At 35.4% G+C, this 20960-nt stretch overlaps 3 protein-coding genes and 1 long non-coding RNA gene across 4 annotated transcripts; 1 reads left to right on the top strand and 3 right to left on the bottom strand.

Moving 5' to 3' along the window:
* Positions 1-378: 378 nt before the first annotated feature.
* Positions 379-1461, bottom strand: LOC148927343 (uncharacterized). The gene has a single exon (XM_089056561.1). The coding sequence runs from the start codon at positions 1459-1461 to the stop codon at positions 379-381; it is 1083 nt and encodes a 360-aa protein (XP_088912687.1).
* Positions 1462-2560: 1099 nt separating this feature from the next.
* On the bottom strand, positions 2561-4723 carry LOC125191778 (uncharacterized). The gene is made up of 2 exons (XR_016137561.1): positions 3869-4723; positions 2561-3483 (listed from the first exon to the last, which is right to left on the bottom strand). It is a non-coding gene; the product is annotated as an uncharacterized LOC125191778 (long non-coding RNA).
* Positions 4724-6061: 1338 nt separating this feature from the next.
* LOC125192204 (uncharacterized) lies at positions 6062-14091 on the top strand. The gene is made up of 14 exons (XM_048089717.2): positions 6062-6374; positions 7193-7283; positions 7383-7467; positions 7603-7672; positions 7787-7862; positions 8472-8541; positions 12065-12110; positions 12204-12459; positions 12541-12746; positions 12832-12906; positions 13021-13081; positions 13214-13294; positions 13527-13606; positions 13766-14091. The coding sequence occupies exons 1-14, from the start codon at positions 6256-6258 to the stop codon at positions 13845-13847; spliced, it is 1398 nt and encodes a 465-aa protein (XP_047945674.1). The 5' UTR covers positions 6062-6255; the 3' UTR covers positions 13848-14091.
* A 4728-nt stretch (positions 14092-18819) lies between these two features.
* Positions 18820-19263, bottom strand: LOC125199139 (small polypeptide DEVIL 4-like). Its single transcript, XM_048097270.2, has one exon. The coding sequence runs from the start codon at positions 19117-19119 to the stop codon at positions 18991-18993; it is 129 nt and encodes a 42-aa protein (XP_047953227.1). The 5' UTR covers positions 19120-19263; the 3' UTR covers positions 18820-18990.
* Between the last annotated feature and the right edge of the window lie 1697 nt (positions 19264-20960).

Here is a 20960-nt window from a genome sequence, read left to right as displayed (position 1 = left end):
ATTTGATGTTTCTGCACCTTCATCAAACACTCTCTTGAATTCAAACTGTTCCAAGTTATCAAGTATCTCTTCTCCGCTTAAGATCGAAGGAGGACCAGAATGTTCGGTTCTGTTCTTTATAAAATTCTTTTTGTCTCTACAAAACCGATGATTTCTATTGAGAAACCTCCTGTGACAATCAAACCAAGTGGTTTTTCGTCCATGCTTCAAGGAGAAAGCTTGTGAGTCCTCCATACAATATGGACATGCACGATGTCCAGATGTGCTCCACCCCGACAACATTGAATATGCAGGGAAGTCACTGATAGTCCACATCAACGCTGCGCGTAGCTGAAAATTTTGTTTTCTTGATATATCATATGCTGGAATTCCTTCAGGCTACAAATCGTTGAGCTCTGCGATTAGGGGTTGTAGAAACACATCAATATTCTGTTTGGGATTCTTCGGACCTGGCACTATCACAGTGAGGAACATGTATGGATTTTTCATGCACATCCACGATGGCAAATTGTATGGGGTTAAAATTACTGGCCATAATGAGTATTGTGAACCACTTTGCCCGAATGGCTGAAATCCATCTGTGCTAAGTGCCAACCTGAAATTTCTTGATTCAGAAGCAAATGATGGATGTGTCTTGTCAAAAGTTTTCCAGGCTAAAGAATCTGTCGGATGACGCATCTCTCCTGGAGTTTGGGCGTGCTCTGCGTGCCATCGCATGGATTGAGCTGTACCTTCAGACGCATACAATCGTCTTAATCTTGGGCCCAGAGGAAAATAATACATCTCCTTGAATGGACTGCTACCATTGTCCTTGAATCTGGCCTGACCACAAACTTTGCATTCGGTTATATCCTCGTCTTCTCCCCAATAGATCATACACACTTTCATGCAACAATGTATCTTTAGACGAGGCATATCTAAAGTCTGCATTTGTTTCTTGCACTTGTAGAAACTGTTAGGCATACGATTTGGTTTTGGCAGACGCTCCTCCATAAACTGACACAATTCGTCAACAGCTCGCTGCGACATTCGATGTTCGGCCTTCATAGTCATTATTCGAGCATTTGTTGACAACTCAGAATAATCACATCCTGCCCACAAATCAGACTTAGACGCTTCCAACAAATTGTAGAAATGTAGCGACTCATTTATGGGGGGCTCTGGCATGTATGTAGGCGGAACATGTTGCCAATGCTCATAAGCACTTGATTGTTCCCATGCATCGTGCACCATATGTTGGTAAGAATTCAATGGAGGATCACAATGCATGGATTCTATCTGTCCTGAGCTGGAGGACGCTTCAACATCATAAGACGATGCTTCAACATCACAATGAAATCTCCAATCATAATAATTTCGAGTAAATCCCTTTTTCAAAAGATGCTCCTTAACCGTGTCCGGATGATAAAATTTTTTGTTATTACAGCGTAAGAATGGACATCTAATTTTCAAACCATCCATTCTCGAGGGATGTTGCACAGCAAAACTTATAAACTTATCTAATCCATCAATAAATTCCAGATTCAATCCTCCACTATAACATTTTCTCTCATACATCCATTCTCTTACCGGAATTTTATTCGTTTCACTATCTATCACACAAATATAATAATATAAATCAAATCAAGTATAAAAATATTTAGAATTAATTAGCCACAAATTGAAGAATAGTTAACAAATAAAAGTTGTACCTTTAAATAATTGGAAAAAATGTCAAGCTGAGCTGACCATGGGCAGCTAAAATACCTTCAAATCGCAGAAATCCTAGGCAAGAAAAGTGAAAGTTCAAAAATTTTAAAATGTGGGAAAATGAGAATTTGGAAGAATAGCTAATAAATAAACTTATACCTTCATATAATTGGAAAATGTGAAGTTGGGCTGACCATGGGCAACAAAAACACCTCCAAATCGCAGAAATCCTAGGCAAGAAAAGTGTAAGTTTAAAAATTTTGAAATGTGGGAAAATGAGAATTTGGAAGAATAGCTAATAAATAAACTTATACCTTCAAATAATTGGAAAATGTGAAGTTGGACTGACCATGGGCAACAAAAACACCTCCAAATCGCATGCAAGGAAATGGAAGAGCGAAAATTTGGAAATGGAGAAGAATGAGAATGAAGAAAGCGGATCTGGATAAGACTAAAGAATTTGCTAGCACCTGAATGTGTGCTGGCACATTTGCCAGCACTTTTAATTCCACTCACGAAACAATCGGTGGAAAATGATTATATTTCCTTTTTAAGGCTCCGTTTGGTACACGGAATTGGAATGGAATTGGAATTGGAATTCTATGGAATTGAATTGGAAGTAATTGAATTACAATTCAATTCCAAATCCTTTGTTTGGTATAGTTAAAGAATTGGTATAGAATTGTAATTCAATTCCAATTCCTTTGTTTGGTGTAATTATGGAATTGAAATAGAATTGTATTATAATTTCAAATATTTTATTTAATATCTCAAATAATTGATATTGACTTAGAACTGGTATGCACACACAACACCAAACAGCAAATCAAACTGAAACTTATGTAATTAAATCAGAATATGCGTAGTAAACTCCAAATAAAGCGTTCACACAGCATGTTTGATAAAGCTTCCAACTTTGTATTTTCTCCTTCGTTGGAGAATAGTTGAAAAATAAACAGAAAGTTACAAATAACTATTGATGCATGAGTGTTTGTTAAACACGTCTACAAAATTCAAAACTACCCATCTTAGCCTTAGACATTGAGAAGCTCAACTAGATTCCTCCTTGTCTTGCCTTACAAATATTAACTGCTCCATATAAGTATGTATGAATGCATTCATACTTAACTGTCATCCCCCATCCATAATCTGCACCATATATAAGTTTTGATGATTCTGCAATCCTAACCAACCTCACTTATCAAGTTGCACTTTTAGCCACTTGTATTTAATCTGTACTGGTATTCCAACAAATGTATGGAATAATATGCTATCGTGCATCATCAAATCCAGAGCCTTAATCATCTGCATCTCATCTAACTCAATAGTCTTCAATGCTGCTAAAATTTCTTGGGGGTCCATCATTTTCTGTTGCACCATAAGAAGCTTCTTTTGTTCCACAACAAGTTTTTTCTATTCTATATCAAGCTCAGCCTTCTTTCTCTCCACCAACAGATAGTCACCAAAATCAGTGGACATACGATGCATACAATCAGATATGATCTTCGAATCCGTCTTCTTCTTCTTCTTCGGTCCAAGGGAACTTGAGGAAGATGCTGTCTCCTTTCGCCTTTTTCAGGCCAACGACTCACTCATAGCATCAACTTCTTCATCACACTTGTCAAGTGAATCCCCAATGGTAGTTGAATCAACCTCAACCTCAGCCTCAACATTGTTTTCCAGATGTGTTTTTGCACCTTGCCCGTCAGCACGATCTTGAGAGAAAAGAATACATATATCATCCCAATTCTCTACCACAATTCTTCTCCTATATGGTCCAATTTTTGAATTTGCCTTCAGAACAATAATGAGCAATAGTTAATATACTAAATAAACTACACATAACCATTTCTAGTCATATAATGCATGTGAAAGGTTCCTGATATAAATCAAGTGACTCATTGTAGAAAAATAGAAATATGAGTAAGGAACTGTTCATTTTCAGAAGATAAACATCAAACTTATGCTAGCAAGACAACCAAATAATCCAAAATTCCATCAATAATCAATTAATTCAGCTGAATGAACACAAACCCAAGCTGCAAAAACCATTAATCCAACTAAAAACTAAACACATAACTTCTAAATTCCATTACAAGATAAAAATATCAAAAATCAAAATCCAATTTATCCAAAACACTCAAAGTAGATTAGTGAAATCATAAAGACATAAACTTACTTTTAATCTTTCATTCTCCACATTTTCATCATGAACCATAAGTCTACCCGCTGTGTAATCCCACGTGATTGGGCTGCCAGAATTGCATGATACTAATAGTGGATGCAAGATATCATAGTGTTTCTCCCAAGTCTTTAAGCGAGCTTGTATATTGTTTTTATCAACTTTGATATTCAGATTTACCATAAGTGCGTGTATAGCAGCCGTCCAAGAGGTAGACTTCCTAGCAAATTTTCCATCTAGCTTGTTTCCTTGATTCATTTGTTCAATGAAACAAGCTCCGAGGACTTTATCCATCTCAATAGTCCAAGTGATATATTTTGATTTTTCTTTTGCTTGTGAATCAGAGGCCATCTACAACAATTAAGAAAGCAATAAAAAAGATATTGGAATGAGTCAGAATCACAAGTTGGGCAGCAAACATAGCAAAATATCCACGCCGCTAATTTCAAAATCTTCCCATACAAATTCAATCCTCAATTCCTCATAATTAATTTAACTAAATTTACTATTCTATGAATTTTCCCAATAAATAACAATAGCTAAGAGAGTTTTTATGAATAAAAATAGGAAACAAGGAATGTAAGTAAGAATAAGAATCCTCAAGAGCTTTTATGAACAGAGAGCGCAGAAAAGTACACTTTCATGGAGTTTGCAACCGAGAAGGTGATCAAGAGGAAGAAGACAACGGAGATGGCTTGTAACTACAATCAATATGAACAAAAAATTAACAGATTTGAAAAAATGGATAATTGAAAAAATTGGCAAAACTGAAACAAAATCAAGCACAAACACGGTAAGAATAACAAATTTTTTATGACTAATAATACGTGATCGATTGTTGTTAGATGAAGGAAGCTCTCCAAAGAGGGGAGGGTTTCCGTCGCAGAGAGAGGGGGGGGGGGGAGAGAGGGAGAGAGGAAGCGAGAATTTTGTTTGACCCGTTTTTTGTTTTTGACCCGGTTAGGATCCACGCTTTTTCACTTTGACCCATGGAATTGAGATGTTGGATTTGGAATTCTTCATTTAAAATTTTGGAATTAAAATTATGGAATTCAAAATTTTGGAATTACAATTCAATTCCAAATCTACATATTTTTCTAATACCAAACAACAAATTTGGAATTCAAGCCCCCAATTCCAATTCCATGAGTTGAATTCTGGGTACCAAACACAGCCTAAATGTAAAAAGTTTTGCTAGCACATACAAATGCTCGCAAACTGAAGGAAATTTGACTAGTTGGTTAATTAGCTAGCATTTGGTGCTCACAATTTTGCTAGCACTTGTACGTGTACTCGCAAATTTGCTAGCACATTTACTCCCACTCGCAAAGTTGCTAGCTCTTTTACTCCCACTCGCAAAATAGTCGAAGGAAAATGATTATATTTCCTTTTTACATGAAAAAACATTTGCTAGCACATACTAGTGCTAGCAAACTGAAGGAAATTTGACTAGTTGGTAAATTTGCTAGAATTAGGTGCTCACAATTTTTCTAGCACATACCAGTGCTAGAAATACCACTCAATATTTCGAAAAATGATTTTTTTTTCCATATATGCTCGCAAATGTGCTAGAAAATATTTCGAATTTTGCGAGCACAGCCTTTTGCTAGCAAATATTTGGTAGCAACCATCGCTTTTTTTGTAGTGATAGAATCATAAGAAGATATTTTTAAAAAATGAGCGTCACATTTAATATTATTGCATTGACTAAATTTGTAGTTATATTCTTTCAGTTAAATTCACAAATAGATCTATCATTACTCCCTCTGTCCCTTAAATTTTATCACATTTTTTTATTTTCATTCGTCCCACAAAATTTGTCACATTTTATTTTTCAATTTTTTTTTTGTAGTGGACTTATATCCCACTAACTCATACAAAATAGAACCTATACAATTTACTAATTTTTTCAACTCACTTTTCATTATATTTCTAAAAATTCCTGTACAATAAAAGTGCGACAAAATTTAAGAGACACGGAGTACTATGTTTCACATGAATAAACATATTCACAGGGGGTCTAAAAGGTGAAACTATACTTTCGATAATTTTGTAGTAGTATGAATTATTCAGACGAAATGGATCTCAAAAATTTTAATTCTATTGAGTGTGGAATCTAACAACGGCATATCAAATGACAAAAGTACCCAAGTACGAAAAAACCATTGACAAATTGGGGCATTACGCATCAATCCCCAAAACGGCCCAAACTAAAATCAAAAGCGACATTCAATCAATGCAAAAGCGACATTCGGCTGAAAATCCAAACTCATCCTTAGCTGTTTGCGTTGATGTCTGAATCAGCCGTTGCTATGCATAGATTGTATACAAAAATTGACTCACTGTAATTGTGTGCGCGCGCGCTTTGGTGCTTATTTGGGGAGATGATGAACTGGACGAGAGTTTTCAAGTCTTTTCAAGTGGCGATAGCTCATGGCTTGCTTTTCTCCTTCTCTGTCATTCTCTCTCTCAAGCTCGATCATGCTGTCAACTACTCTTGGTGGTATGTTTCTTCTTCTTCTTCTTTGTCCGTCTTTGTGTATTTTGGTGTTAATTATACTCTGTTTGCTTTTTGACTGAAAATGATACTTTGAGCTGTGAGGAGTTTTATTGGTGTAATTAGATGGCTAGAGAATTAGGAATTATGCTCTATTTGTATGATATTTGGTTTTTGGGTTATGATTTGTTAAATTGGTGCAGGAGTTGCATCTACATTAGGAATTTTGTATATTACTATCTTAATTAGAATAAAGGTTCAAACTTTGGAGGTAGTTTGGGGAATGCGGCAACAAGGGATTGTATTTTGAATTGTGAAGATTATTAAGCTAATATGCTTATGTGTAAGTTTTTTTCTCAACATTGTGCCTATAACTTTTTTGTGAGTGATTTGTATGAAGATGGAAATGCGAATGCTCCCAGTTGTGAGTAACCTTGTTTAGAGGTAGAGTCGTAGAGAGGAGGGTTTTCTTTAGCCAGAGAAAGTTCACCCCCTAAAATTTATGAAAAGTGATGGAATATAAATATCCCTTGTTGCATTTCTAAATGTGGCTGTTGTGTGAAAAGAACTTGAGGCCGTTGGGTGATGAAGAATCCTTTTAGGCAATTGAGAGCGTATTTCTTTTGTTTCATTTTCTTTTTCTTCGTTGCTTAATGAGTAGAACACCTGAAGACTCTCCACTTGAGCAAGACACCATTTTTCTGTGTGTCCTAGTGTATTATTTTACATTTTAGTTAATATTGTAGACTCTGTCCACTAATAATGTGTTAAGCCTTATGCTTCTATAATATTTGGTTGGTTCTGTATTTGTGCAATTTTTGTAGGTTGGTTTTTTCTCCTATCTGGTTATTTCATGCAGTCGTAGCAAGAGGAAGATTCTCTTTACCTGCCCCTTCTATGCCTCATGGCCGACATGTATGATGAATATACTGAACTGCTCTGATATCTCCCTTGATATTTTCCTCCAACTTCACTGATCCCTCTTTATTATTACTTGAACACTTTGACGGACAGTGGGCGCCTTTTCATGCCATTGTGGCGGCTCCGTTGCTTATTGCTTTCGAACTTCTCCTCTGTGTACATCTTGAGAAAAGATATGGTAAGCTTTTTTGTTGCTTATACAATGTCAGCTAAAATCTTCAGTTTTACTCAGATACCTATCTCAATGCTCTTTTAGGAAAGTTCACAAGTTTATTATGAACTCATCCTGTTTCTATAATGTGATAAATAACAGCTGTAAATTTGAAGATTGTGTTTCTGCCTCTGCTAGCTCTAGAGGCTGCAATTTTGGTTGATAACATTAGGTAATACTTCCAATCCTAGTATAGATGGTGGTGTTTTAAATTTTTTTATTCGGTCCTTGCCTTTTTTGTTCAAAGAGTGTATATTGAGTCCTTATTGTGTGTTCTGCTGCTCAGGATGTGTAGGGCCCTTATGCCTGCAGATGATGATGTTGATAGTATGAGTGATGAAGCTGTTTGGGAGACTCTCCCAGTAAGTTATTAGTAAAACATCTGTTAGAATATGCTTTTGAATCGACACTGTCTGTGCTTTTTGACTAGCATGAAAAAACATTCTGCAATGGAGGGTACATGTTCTTTTTTTTTTCTCTGGGAAAGGTGGGTAGAGAAAATATACTGAATTGCTAAAGGAATACATTTACACATCATGCTGTTCAAAGTTATCCCTTTGGAGGATTTAAGGAATAGACTAAAGCAATTCTACTCCCTCCGTCCACAAATGTTGTCCATGTTTGATTCAGCACGGGTTTCAAGAAATGTGAAGAAAAATGTGTGGAAAAAATTAGTGGAATGTAGGCCCCACATTTATATATTAGTTTTATAATAGAATGTGAGTGTAATGAGTTGGTGGAAAGTAGGGTCCATTTACCAAAAATGGAATAAAAGCAAAGTGGACAATATTTCATGGACGGACCGAAATGGCAAATCTGGACAACATTTCACGGACGGAGGGAGTATTAATTTGCCAAGAAGAGTATTTGATTTTGATTGTGGATCTGATACTAATTTCCACTATTATCTATGGCTAGTTACACTGAAGTATATTTATAACGGTTTAAATCTGTTTTTTTTTTGTCTTAAGCACTTTTGGATTTCCATCTCAATGGTCTTCTTCATTGCTGCGACAACATTTACACTTCTGAAACTATGTGGTAAGTTCAGCTCACTCACCACTAAGAAATCTCATTGATTATGTTCTGTAATAAGATATCCATTTTAGGAACAATTAAGGCATCTCCTTATGTTGCAGAAAATGGTAGAGAAAATATGATTGAAATAAAAGACAACTCCTTCTAAAGAAGGCCCTCTTTCCTTCACAAAAAGCCCCGACAATTCCGTTCAATATAATACTCAAAAGTAGTCCCCTTCGACATCCAAGAACATATATTTATATTTATAGAAAGAAGATAATTGCAAAATGTGCTACATAATATTAACTAGCCATAACTTTATTCAAGCTCCACTATCCATAACCGATATCCACTACTTGTAGCCAAAGTAATCGGCATCCACTATTTCTCCACTTTGGTTCCATCATTCAATGTTCCCCTTCAAATAAAGGATGCCTGCATTAATGCTTATCAATAGCACCGCCGTCAAAATAGTCCTGTCCTCAAGGCTGGATGTCAAAGCCTAAACACTTTGCTTGGATCGGTGGAGGCTTCTACTTAGGTTTATGGACATGAGTAAGAAATAAGAACCTGAAGACACCCAAGAATATGAAGGAACGAAAAGAGCATAAACCTCAACTGTCTGCAACCTTTAAAAATCTTGGTGGTAACTTTGAGATTCAGAAAAACAAGGTAGCTGGAGTATGCATACATTGTTGTGGCAGTGACAGGGGCTGGAGTGTCCAGCCAATGATGGACTGGAAACAACAGCCACTCTTGTTGGAGCGAGAACTGACGACAAAAGGGAATTAACATTGGTAACGAAAGGGGATGGAGTGTCTGACCGTCAGCCGATGATGGACTAGAAACAACAGCCACTCTTGTTGGAGCGAGAACTGACGCCAAAAGGGAATTAACATCGGTAACAATTTCAAGGGATAGAAACGGACACAATTGTTGACTCAACAAAAGCATCAGGTGCTGCCACGTAAACAAGAGGTGGGGACAAGGGTGTTTTTGCAAGAATGGCTTGTGGCTGAGGTCGGGAAGGAACCACAGAGTTGGACAAATGTCGTGAGGGGCATGAAGCACAAGGTCCTTGATACGGAGTGAAAGGCGGGAGAACCGTATACTCTTGATAATATGTCTGCATAAGTAGTACATTGCACAACGACTATCATGTGTTTGCAAAATATAATGAGAATGGAAATAAGATTATAATGGATAACCACTACTTTTTCTCTTCCTCTCTCCTACTTTACCCATTTTTTCTCTTCCTCTCTCTAATTTTACCAATTTTGCATTAAAACCTGTGCCGTTTCTAAAGTTCCTATATTTAGGAAATGGAGGGAGTAGTATTAATTAATGTATGAGAATGTAACTGATGTTCAAGGAGACTTTCCATGATTAGGTAACCACCAAATGCATATCAATTGCACCGTTATCAAAACAGACTTGTCCTCAAGGCTGAGATTGAACCCTAAACACATTGTGTTGTCTCGAGGAGGCTCATACTCATGCTTGTGGACTTGAGGAAACCATGACAATCACAAAGGAACCAATGTTGCACCATCGACTGAGAAAGTTTGACAACAATCATTTTTCTAGCCTTTTCCCTAAATGGAGTGTATCCAGACATCACATCATATATAGGAGTTCCAGCTGACAACCAATCAACCATGCTAGAATGGCCAGCCAAAGCTATGTATGCTTTATTACCAACCATTAAACGTGATGCTCTTAATTGGTGAAGCCATGAAGATGGGTGGCTGGTGAACTTGTTGTTTCCTGTGCGTTGCATTTATCTCTGGAAGGAATGGTTAAGCCATTGTCGGTGGGATAGGTTGAGGCGTTGATGTGGCGGATGCTCACTGCAAGCATGACTCTGTGGCGTGGAAGGAGTTTATATTTGATGAGAAATCACCACAGGTGTTGTTGTTGGCACCAAAGTAAGAGGCTGAATGCCTGAACTGAACCACGGGGTTGGCTGATGTTTCTGGGAATGAAGCGGAGGGCTGGACTGCAGCAAAGATGTTGGCGCCACGTCGTGAGATAGTAGGTTTGCACAGGGACACTCGCCGCCTTGTCGATTGGACTCTCAATGGGCAAGGGCAGTGGTGGGAATACTGAAGCCGGGCATCAAGGCCCTGCAGCATGTGTTCGGGGATTTCCTGCATCGACCAGAGGATTGCACACTCATCTGTGGATGGAAGCTTAGCTGCCTTCTCCTATCTGACAGTTTTTGCCTTCTGACATTCCACGCTCACCTCACCATTTGATATGTAGTGAAAGGTGGGTGGACCATATACTCTTGATAATATGTGGCATAGGTAGCATGTCGCACAACATCAATGATAAATTTGCTAAAGATAATGAGAATGGAAATAAGATTGAAATAGATAACTCTTCTCTACAAGGAAAGCCTTGACCAAAATGTCATTACAATTATTTCATTATGATATCTAAACGAATCTCAACGAACCATTATATAGAGCCCTTGTACTTGAGAGATTCCTAATAAGAATCTAATGGTAATAACTAATGATCCATCCGTCCCATAAAAGTAGATCACTTTTGCCATTTTTGTCCGTCACATAAAAATGGCAACTTCTATTTTAGGGAAAAATTCACTCTAATGGGGTAGGGTTCCATTCTCCACTAACGATACTCCGATTGTGTACTCCAATCGGGGTAGGGTTCCATTCTCCAATGACTTTTCTTTCTATGTATATTACTTTACCAATTGTGTATTAAAGTCCGTGTCATTTCAAAAGTACTTTATTTTTATGGACGGGGGGATTATTGTATCAGTTCCGGTGCTACTTCTACTGGAATTGGGGGATTGTTTTCCCCGGCTGCCACAATCTGAGCTATCAAACTCTCAGAGGATGAACCCTCACCCCTCGTAGTGGTCAAGAGTGTGATACTATTTTTTAATTAAGTCCTGTTGTAGGCCTTCATAGCATTCATGCCATCGTTTTGCTCTGCCATGTAGGACTCCATAGCATCAATATGCATTTTGCTCTTCCATCGTTTTAGCTAACGCCTTGACACGAGAATCTAAGTTTCGTGTCAGTACCATTTCTATCTATGTTCCTCCCACTAATTTGTAAGCGATAAGAAGCGAATGGATGTTTGTTGAACTTTGTGCTTGAAAGGAAGACCGTCTTTCCTTCTCGAAAAGCCTCGACAATTTCTTTTAATACTATACTTAAAACTCCTTAAAGGAAGGCCATCTTTTCTTCACGAAAAAGCCTTAGCAATGTCATCCAATACAATACTCATAAGTAGTCATTCAGTATTAAGTACATCTATTTGTAATTCTAGAGATAAAGCTATAACTTTATTCAAGTTCCACTATCCATAATGATATCACTACTTGTAAGTTGTAACCGAACTTCAGCTCCATAATCCCATTGCTCCACATCTTAATAACGGCTGCCTGAATTAATGTGTATCAGAAACCATAAGAGATGAAAAATTCTTTATTTTCTTTTACTTGTGAAACATTTATCATTATTTGTAAGTTGTACTCATCTTCTACTCTTCGTGGGATGATATGCAGGTAATGTAGTTGGTCTTGGTTGGTGGGATCTGTTCATAAATTATGGGTACATGAATATCCCTGCTTCATTTATCATATTGACTGTCCTATCTGTTGCATGCTATAACAGTTATATTTGTTTTGTGTCTTTGCTTCTCAGGGTTGCAGAGTGCTTCGCATTCCTTATTTGTACTAAGTGGTACAATCCTTCAATTCATAGACGTTCACATCTTACAGCAGCAGCAGCAGCATCATCGTCATCAAATATCAGATCTTTTACCTGGAATAACGGTGTATTAGTACCACCCGATGAAGACAATCATGAAAACAGAATGTGCAGTTTGCAAGACATTGGTGGGCATATCATGAAAATTCCATTGATTGGTTTCCAAGTTATGCTCTTCATGTACTTGGAGGTAAGTCAGGATATGAAATCTATAGTGGGACAGTTATCGATTTCTTTTTGAGTTAAATCTCATTCACTAATTCTATTTTAGGGAACCCCCCCTGCTGTTAGAAGTATCCCGATTCCGCTTTTGTTTTCTCCTCTTCTGTTGCTGCAAGGAGTTGGATTTTTGTTCGCCATATATAGATTCTTTGAGAAAATCTCCGTCTTACTTAATGATGAAGCTGAAACTGGAAGCAGCTTTAGATTACCTTCTAGTGCTTATGACTATATGGGGTTTCTGCGTCGTGGATCAAGGTAATGCCTCTTAAATCGTTAAAAATTCTAAATTTTCTCCAGAATCATACTTTGTTGTCGATCTTTATGGATTTTCTCGATTTAGGTTCCTGGGATGGTGGTCAATTGATGAAGGAAGCCGTGAAGAGCAAGCTCGATTATATTCTTCATGGGCTTCAGGGTAATTTACTTCACTGAAAGCTTCATGTTCTTCTATAGCAGAATTTGACATTAATTTTTTATGCATATTGATCTCATCGCAACATCTCATAGAATTTTCCTTCGTTCCTAACAGGTACAATACGTTCTCGCCTGATACTGTCAAGAAGATGCCGAAGTCTGAACTTGCTAAGGAGGTGATCTTCTATGCATATTGATTTTGTTTGAAATATGAAGAATTTTCGTTTATGTCCCAAAGATTTTTTTTTTACTATATGCATTTTTCATTCAATATACTTCATTGTGATGTTGCTACATTTTGTCATCAGATAGGGAGGCTTCAATCAGCACTCATTTCACAAACAGAAATCACAAATATCAGCCAGGAAGAGTTTGACAGACTTTTAAATGTGAGTCTAACTTCTATTAGATCTCATGTAGGGAGTAAAAAACTATCATCTTTTCATGGATTATTTTATTTGATTCACGAGGTCTCATATTTCATGGGAGACGCAAGAATTTGAATACTTCGATAATAAGAACATTGGTTCCATCTGAAAAATCACTTGAATTTCTTTCAATATACATATATATTGAAATTCTGTTATCTCACAGAACGCCCACGATACTTTTTATCTCCAGGAAAAAATCCTTTGCCGAGTTTGCTTTGATGAGCAAATAAACGTAGTCCTGCTCCCTTGCAGGCATTATGCTCTTTGCAGGTATCACTGTTTTCCTATCAATCCATTCTCTTCTTTGCCTTATTTGTCGGAAAACCTAAAAAGCATGAGAAAGAAGAAGCGTTGTCATGAGAATGTTCGTCTCTCCTCTCTTCATGTTATCTTTAATAATTCTGATCATGGCTTGATCCTTATATGCAGCACCTGCTGTGAGAAGTGCAAGAGATGCCCTATCTGCCGCGTATACATTGATGAGCGGCTACTTGTACATGACGATGTATAGCTAGTTACACCACAGGCCTAGCCAGGTAAAGCCTAAAGTCCTGTGAAATCACATTGGTTTGAAGGTGACTGATAATTTATTAAGTCATTCACCATCACAAAAAATACAAAACTGTTCGATTCTGTGAATAGTTTCGCATAACTTTGAATGATTTTGTTCTTCTTTGACTCCTGAATATATTTGTTTTCGAGCTGAATGAAGTGTAGTAAATGAATGCGATATAAAATGGGGTCGTTGGTTTGAAGCCTCTTGAATATATATTTAAGCCGAAGCAACAGTTCTAATCTTGAATCGCATCTTCTCACAGTAGTAGCCCTTCTAAAAATGTGTTGTTGAAATCGAAGACAACTGGTTCAAGTACATGAACCTGGAGAGAGTGTTACAGATCATTAAGGTTGTGTTCAACCATGAGAGAGGTAGAGAAGGGGGCAGCTGGGCCTATGAAGAAAACTAATTTTGGGTTGAGGGGGACGTGGCATATTTAGGTCTACCTGAACTAGATAGGAGGCTTTGAAATCTTGGTTCTAGAACATGAAAATGGGCCATCTTTGTGTCTCAAAATAGCTTTCTAAAACTAGAGCTGCCAACTTTTTTGTTGCATTTTCGACATCGAGGGTCTCCACAACCTGCGCATTTTACACTGGTGGGCAAATTGTGTACAAAATTATCTAATCTCAATTGATTATGACAACACGGTGATTGTTGAGATATGTTGAACATTATAATTTATGTAGGTTTACTTTTTTTCTTTTTTTAATGTGAAAATGGAGTTGTTGAGCATCCTAATTAAACATCTAGAACTTGAAGTAGTCAAACAATAACTCAAATTGAACTCTGACATATGAAGAGTCTACATTTTGTAGAAGTTTCAGAATTTTAATTATTGCAAGAAAAATATACTACTACAAAATAGGAATTTTGATGCTATTTTAGCATATAATTTTGAAATGATGAGAATTCAATTTGTACTCATATGTAAGGAAAGGCGAACAAATTAATGGCTTCTTGTTGAGATCAAAGGCCAAAAAAAGGCAGCGAATCAAGAAACAGATTATGTTGTCAAAACAAGATCTTACTTAACTGCCAATCATGGACGTGACGAAATCACAAATTATTCCACCATCATTTGTTTGTTTCCAAACGCTTAAACTTAATTAAGTAGAGTTGGTAATGCTGTTTAGGCATTAAGTCATCTTGACATGGGCGTGTCAGTTGGCAACTACTTCCATCATCATCTCATGAAAATCTTTATATATTACTCCCTCCGTCCCCCATTAGCAGTCACAGTTTGACCGGACACGGGTTTTAAGAAATGTAAAGAAAAGTTGGTTGAAAAAGTTAGTGGAATGTGGGACCCACTTTTTTATATTGATTTTATAATAAAATGTGAGTGGAGTGAGTTAGTGGAATGTGGGACCTACTACCATATATGGTAAAAGTGAAGTGTGACTCTTAATCGGGGATGGAGGGAGTAACACTCATCCCCAAATAAATACTAAATAAAAGCAGATTGAAATAAACGGAGGGTTGGTGCTATAGAGGGAGTTATAAAGAGTTAAAAACATACCTCCACAAAAGGCATAATATTTGTAGCAATAATTGTACAAGTGAATAATAATGTGAGTGTGAAAGTGGCACTCAAGTTGTGAAACCATCCAAATTAAAATTTCGAAACTACATAGGTGCTAGACCGGTCCTCTAAATGGGCTTGGGGATAGGTGTAAAATTGTCTTGTTTTAGTGGGAAATATTGACTACAGTCTACATGTATATCCAAGGCCATGTTTGGTATGATGGAATGGGGGAATGGAATAGCATTCCTACCTCCATTCCATTCCTTTGTTTGGTAAATTTTTTCCATTCCACATGGAAATATTCCATCCATTTCATTTTCCTTTCTTCTTATTTTAAAATTTAACAAAATTATATACATATTATTAATATTATATTTAAATTTAATATCATCTCAATTTTAGCATAAATTAAAATTTTAAAATTTTTAATAATTGAAAAAAAAAACACACACACACACACACACAAATACACACAGCACACACAACACACATAGCAAAACACACACACACACACCAACTCACACACAACACACACACAGCAACACACAACAACACATACACACACACACAACACACACACGCAGAAACACACACAGCACACAACAACACACACAGAGCAACAAATACGCACACACCACCACATATACACACACGCATCAACATATACATACACCACATATGCACACACTCATTTACGTGTATCGTACAAATTTATATAATCCAAAATATTGACAAAAATATTTTTGAATAAATATTTTTTTATAGAATCAATATATTAATTATTCATATTTCATTCCATTCCATTAATATATTATTTTGTAGTTACCAAGCATATGAATGAAATCAATCAAGGAATAACAATTTCATTCCATTTGTAAACTTTACATTCACCAAGCACAAGAATGGAATGGAATTGTCATTTCATTCTCACCTCCATTCCATTCTCATCTCCATTCCATTCCCTCCTCATTCCATTCCATCATACCAAGCATGGCCTAAGAGTTTTGGATTTTTAAATTGGCTAAGAATGTGACATCTCAATCATTTGAGGAAACAACTAGTATTTCATCTCAATAGGATATAATAGTAGTACATATCATAAACAACTACTATTTCATCTTAATAGGATATAATAGTACATAAACAACTAGCTTTATAATTAATCAACTAATTTACATATATATGAAATTGACCATAACCTATCTTTAATTTTTATGGTAAAAAAAGAGAGTAAAAGTGAGAAAAGGAAGGATTATGATTGGGAGGGGGAGAAGATAAGAAGTGCACGTGGGGTGACAAAAAAAATGCCGGGTGAATTTTGGCTTTATTTTGATATGCTTAGATGGATCACTATTTTGTGGCCGACACCAATATTTTCTTTCAAAACCATCACTCTCCCGTCCCATCTTTTTTTTTCTTTTTTTTTAAGGGTTTGATATAGGAAATAGGAGTACTATATTTTAGACTTTTAGTTAATACGATGTCTAAGAAAAAGATAGTTCAATTAAAGAATTAGACATTAAAAGACAGATTAGTGAAACGTGGATGTAATTTGCAGTTTTGAATATGTTCTTCTAGAATCTACGATACAAATCAAATATTCTTGATTAATATTGTAACTTACTTTTTTTAAATAAGAAAATTATTATTATGGATTGGGTGCAAAATTGAGCAGCCCCACAAAACGAGTTTCATAGCTGACCAAACTCTAGCTATTCGATATTACGCCTCTGTTCAATGTTTTGATCAACTTTTTGTTTTTATCACTATTTAATTTTGTAATTTTATAGGCTACATATACAATTTATTTGTTAGTATTGATAAAATAATAAAACGAAAGTTTTAAAATCACATAAGTGAATCGGATTTGTTTGTCGTGGACAAGAATCAAGGTTAGTTTAAGCAACTATCATAAGAAGTTTTATGTTTCTGATATCATTCAATAATAAGAAACGGACAAAACCTAAAATAAATCAGCCAAACCTGATAACGATTTTTATTATAATTAATAGTTAATCAAGTGGTTGATTAGCATGCCTTTGTTGCTATAGGCACCCAACAAAAAAAAAAGACGAATAAAGCATGATTAATTTCGTATCTAGAAGATTTAATTAGCACGCTTTTTTTACGTGCTTATTGGAGTGGATGACTGCGAAAAAAGTTAGCAAAAATTGTTTGACTAATTAAAAAAGCATGGTTGAATTAGCAATCATAGTGTAAGTCGCTTAATGATTTATGGGATTAAAGATCGGATAATCATGAGAAATAATTACCCAAATCTTGCTTTTTGGACTGTTAGTTGTTTAAGTAATCACTTTTGGAAGTTATATTATAGTATCAAGAGGCCTTTTGTAAGTAAAATTAAAGCATGCTTGGAAAATGTCTATGTATTCTAGTACTACTCATTTGTTGTGGGCAACATACGCTTTTTTTTTATTTGCTTGATATTTAGAGCTTATACATGATGATGTTATACTTTGTGTTATCCAAAATAAAGAAGCTTCTTATTTCAAAAAAGTAATACTACTCCGTATCTCAATTCTGAATTTATTGAATTATTATACACAAATTTTGAAAAATAATTTGATTTTGTAAAGGAAATTGAATGAGAATAATTAATACTTGAGTCCAATTTTTATTATATTAAGTTTATAATAAAATATAAGTCAAATGATCAGTAGAATGCGTAATTCACCTAAAAAGTTAATAAAAATGAAATGAAAATTTTAGTAACTGATGAAGAATAAAGTAAATATGATCATGTAATGATGAACAAATGGAGTATAATTCTATGTACAATATCCCAATCTTAATTCAACGTTTAATTCAAAGTAAAAACAAAAGTTTTATTTTCTAAAGAAAGTTGGAAGATTCCCTCATAAAAGAACACCCCAAATAAAAGCAAGCAAGGTAACATTATACATTTGATTTTAAATGTAATGAAACAAGCTCACATAAAATATGGAGTTGATGAAAAGATCCATAAAAGCCAAAGAGACCTTGAGAAATTATCGAATCACGTAGAAAATAAAACAAAAGTAAAATATGGAATCAAACATAAACAAGAAAAAGAAACACACACACACACACACACACTTCTATGATCCTATCACTTTTTAAAGATGAGAAAATGCAGTGTAAAAAAAAATCAATATCCCCCTGACACATTTTTTTAGTTGCTGCAAAACCAAAATGCAAAAGAAAAAAAAAAGATGATTATTCCAAACTCACCTACCCTGCATCCTTCATCTTGTCTTGTCAGACCACAAAGATATAAAATTTGTTCTTGAATCTGATCCACAAATTCTGTAACACAGCGGCCTCAATAGACAAAACACTTGCTACTAATTTGCAAGTCTCTTGAAATTAAGCAAAGAAAAGCAACCGAAAATGATGAAATGGAATGAAAACAATGTTTGTATTTGATCATAATTGTATAGTAACTAGTACAATAATACAATAAAAAGGCCAAGATTAGTGTAGGAGGAGTAGTACAAAACTGTGAAGCTACTAGCTCTAGTTTAATGATGATGTGTGTATTTACATGTGAAGTGGGATGGTGTGGTGTAGCTAATCATGGTAGCAAAGAAGCATGACGACGCAGCGTCGGATGATGTAGAGACGAGCCCTTTGCTCTCTCAACACTCCTGCTATTCCTCTGCTTGATATTCTTCTCTTGCTGCTGCTGCTCATCTTCATCTTCTTTTTATTTCTTCCCTCACTCTTTCTTGCAAGAGAGAAATTAAGTTTGGCTTAGGGTAAGTAGAGTTTGTGTTATGTGATGTTTGATTGATTTGTGGGTTGAAGAGATGAGGGGCTTCATTTATAGGATAGTTGGGTGTAAGAATTTCAGGAATTTGTCTCATTATTTATTCCAACTCCAACTGTGGGTTTCATATCTGCGTGCAATGCTCCCTACCGCACCGGACATTTCCTCCTGTGGGCCCACCTCCCTTGGGATTCCTCATTAACGTCTCGCTTCTCTATATATATTTATCTCATTTTATTTTGGTTTCTTTTTTTAACATCCCTCCCACAACATTTGTTTTTCGACACAAAATTTTATGTGGTTTTGTTTTGTGAGTTAACGAGGAGAGAGTAAAGTAAGAGAGAAGAAAAAGTAGAGAGAGTAATGTTTCCATTTCTAAAAACGTTTCATTTTTTATAAGACAGACCAAAAAAAAAACGTTTCATTTCTAATGGAACGAAGGGAGTTCTTCATTTGTAATTTCTTATTACTATATCAGAATTTTTCCGGGAGGCACAGACTCACAATGACTAATTTAGTGAAATTATATTAACTTATAACTTATTCAGTAACTATCCTGATAGTTTAAAATCGAAACATAATTTTGTGATTATATAAATAGATAGAATACTATAAGATAAAATTGGTCAATTTCAACTCATGGAATTACTAATTTTTTTTGTTAACCAAGTACATTTTGAATTTGTGAATACTTCAATTAATTAACACATTTGTACCCTATCATCAACAAATTAAAGTAGCCGAAACTTTTATATGTTGTCATGGAGATCTAATCATTCGTTACTGACTCAAAGTCCAATTAGCGTCATGAGTGGGATACTTAATTAGAAAATTTTAAAAATATAAAAATTTATCAATAGAATTCACACCATTAGTCGTTACAAATTGCAGTTTTGTCAGATAAGAAGTGTATAAAATAATTGTCTTGAAACTTTGGCATTTTAAGGTATGAATATTTTATATGCTCACTATATATAGCTATAATTAATCAGCCTACATTTATCCTAATATCTGCGTAGACTCCATTATCCACCAACATAATGGGTCAGGTCTTGCAATTCAGTCAGCCTACATATTTCCATAATTTGCGAGCTGCCTTGCAAATATGTTGATGATAGGATAATGCTTAATTATTATGGACCCATTTATTTATGCGTATTTAATACTTATTCATATTTCTTGAATAAAAATCTCAGGCCATATATAAGACGACTGGAATTAATTCGATCGAGCCTACTTAATATTGCACATGTTAATTAATTACTTAAATGTTTAAGGTCGATGTTAACTTAAGTTGCTTTTGACTAGACATCACACTCAATTACAATCAATTTGGTAAAACAAGTTGCAAAATTAAGGATGTCATTATCTATGATAGGCTGGGCTACTTTATATCGATTTTAATTTACATTTTGAATTAAGTACCGACTAAGTACATTTAATGTGATCTCCAATTAATAATATTGGACAAATGTTCACCCAAAAGAATCTTCACAATGGAAAACTACAAATAAATTAAAATGAAATTGCATATTCCTAGTAATTAGACAATAGTGTTTTAAGTCCAAGCTAACAACTAAGCTAAAAAAAGAATTTGCGTATTTGGTAGGATAAGTGCACATATCCACTTGCTCTTGGTGAAAAACAAACGTGGGCATATTATATTAACTTGTAAATTGCAAAAGATTCTTATGGAGTGTGTTCAAATGGATAGAAATTCATTCCATTTGGGAAATAGTCAAGTTGGCAACAGCATATCGTGATGGACATC

The sequence above is a fragment of the Salvia hispanica genome, chromosome 4, assembly GCF_029641045.1.
Source record: "Salvia hispanica isolate PSC_SH4W2 chromosome 4, Shi_PSC_v1, whole genome shotgun sequence".
Lineage (NCBI taxonomy): Eukaryota > Viridiplantae > Streptophyta > Magnoliopsida > Lamiales > Lamiaceae > Salvia > Salvia hispanica.
The sequence above is the reverse complement of the archived record's forward strand: the minus strand, read 5'-3'. Positions and strand labels throughout refer to the sequence as shown.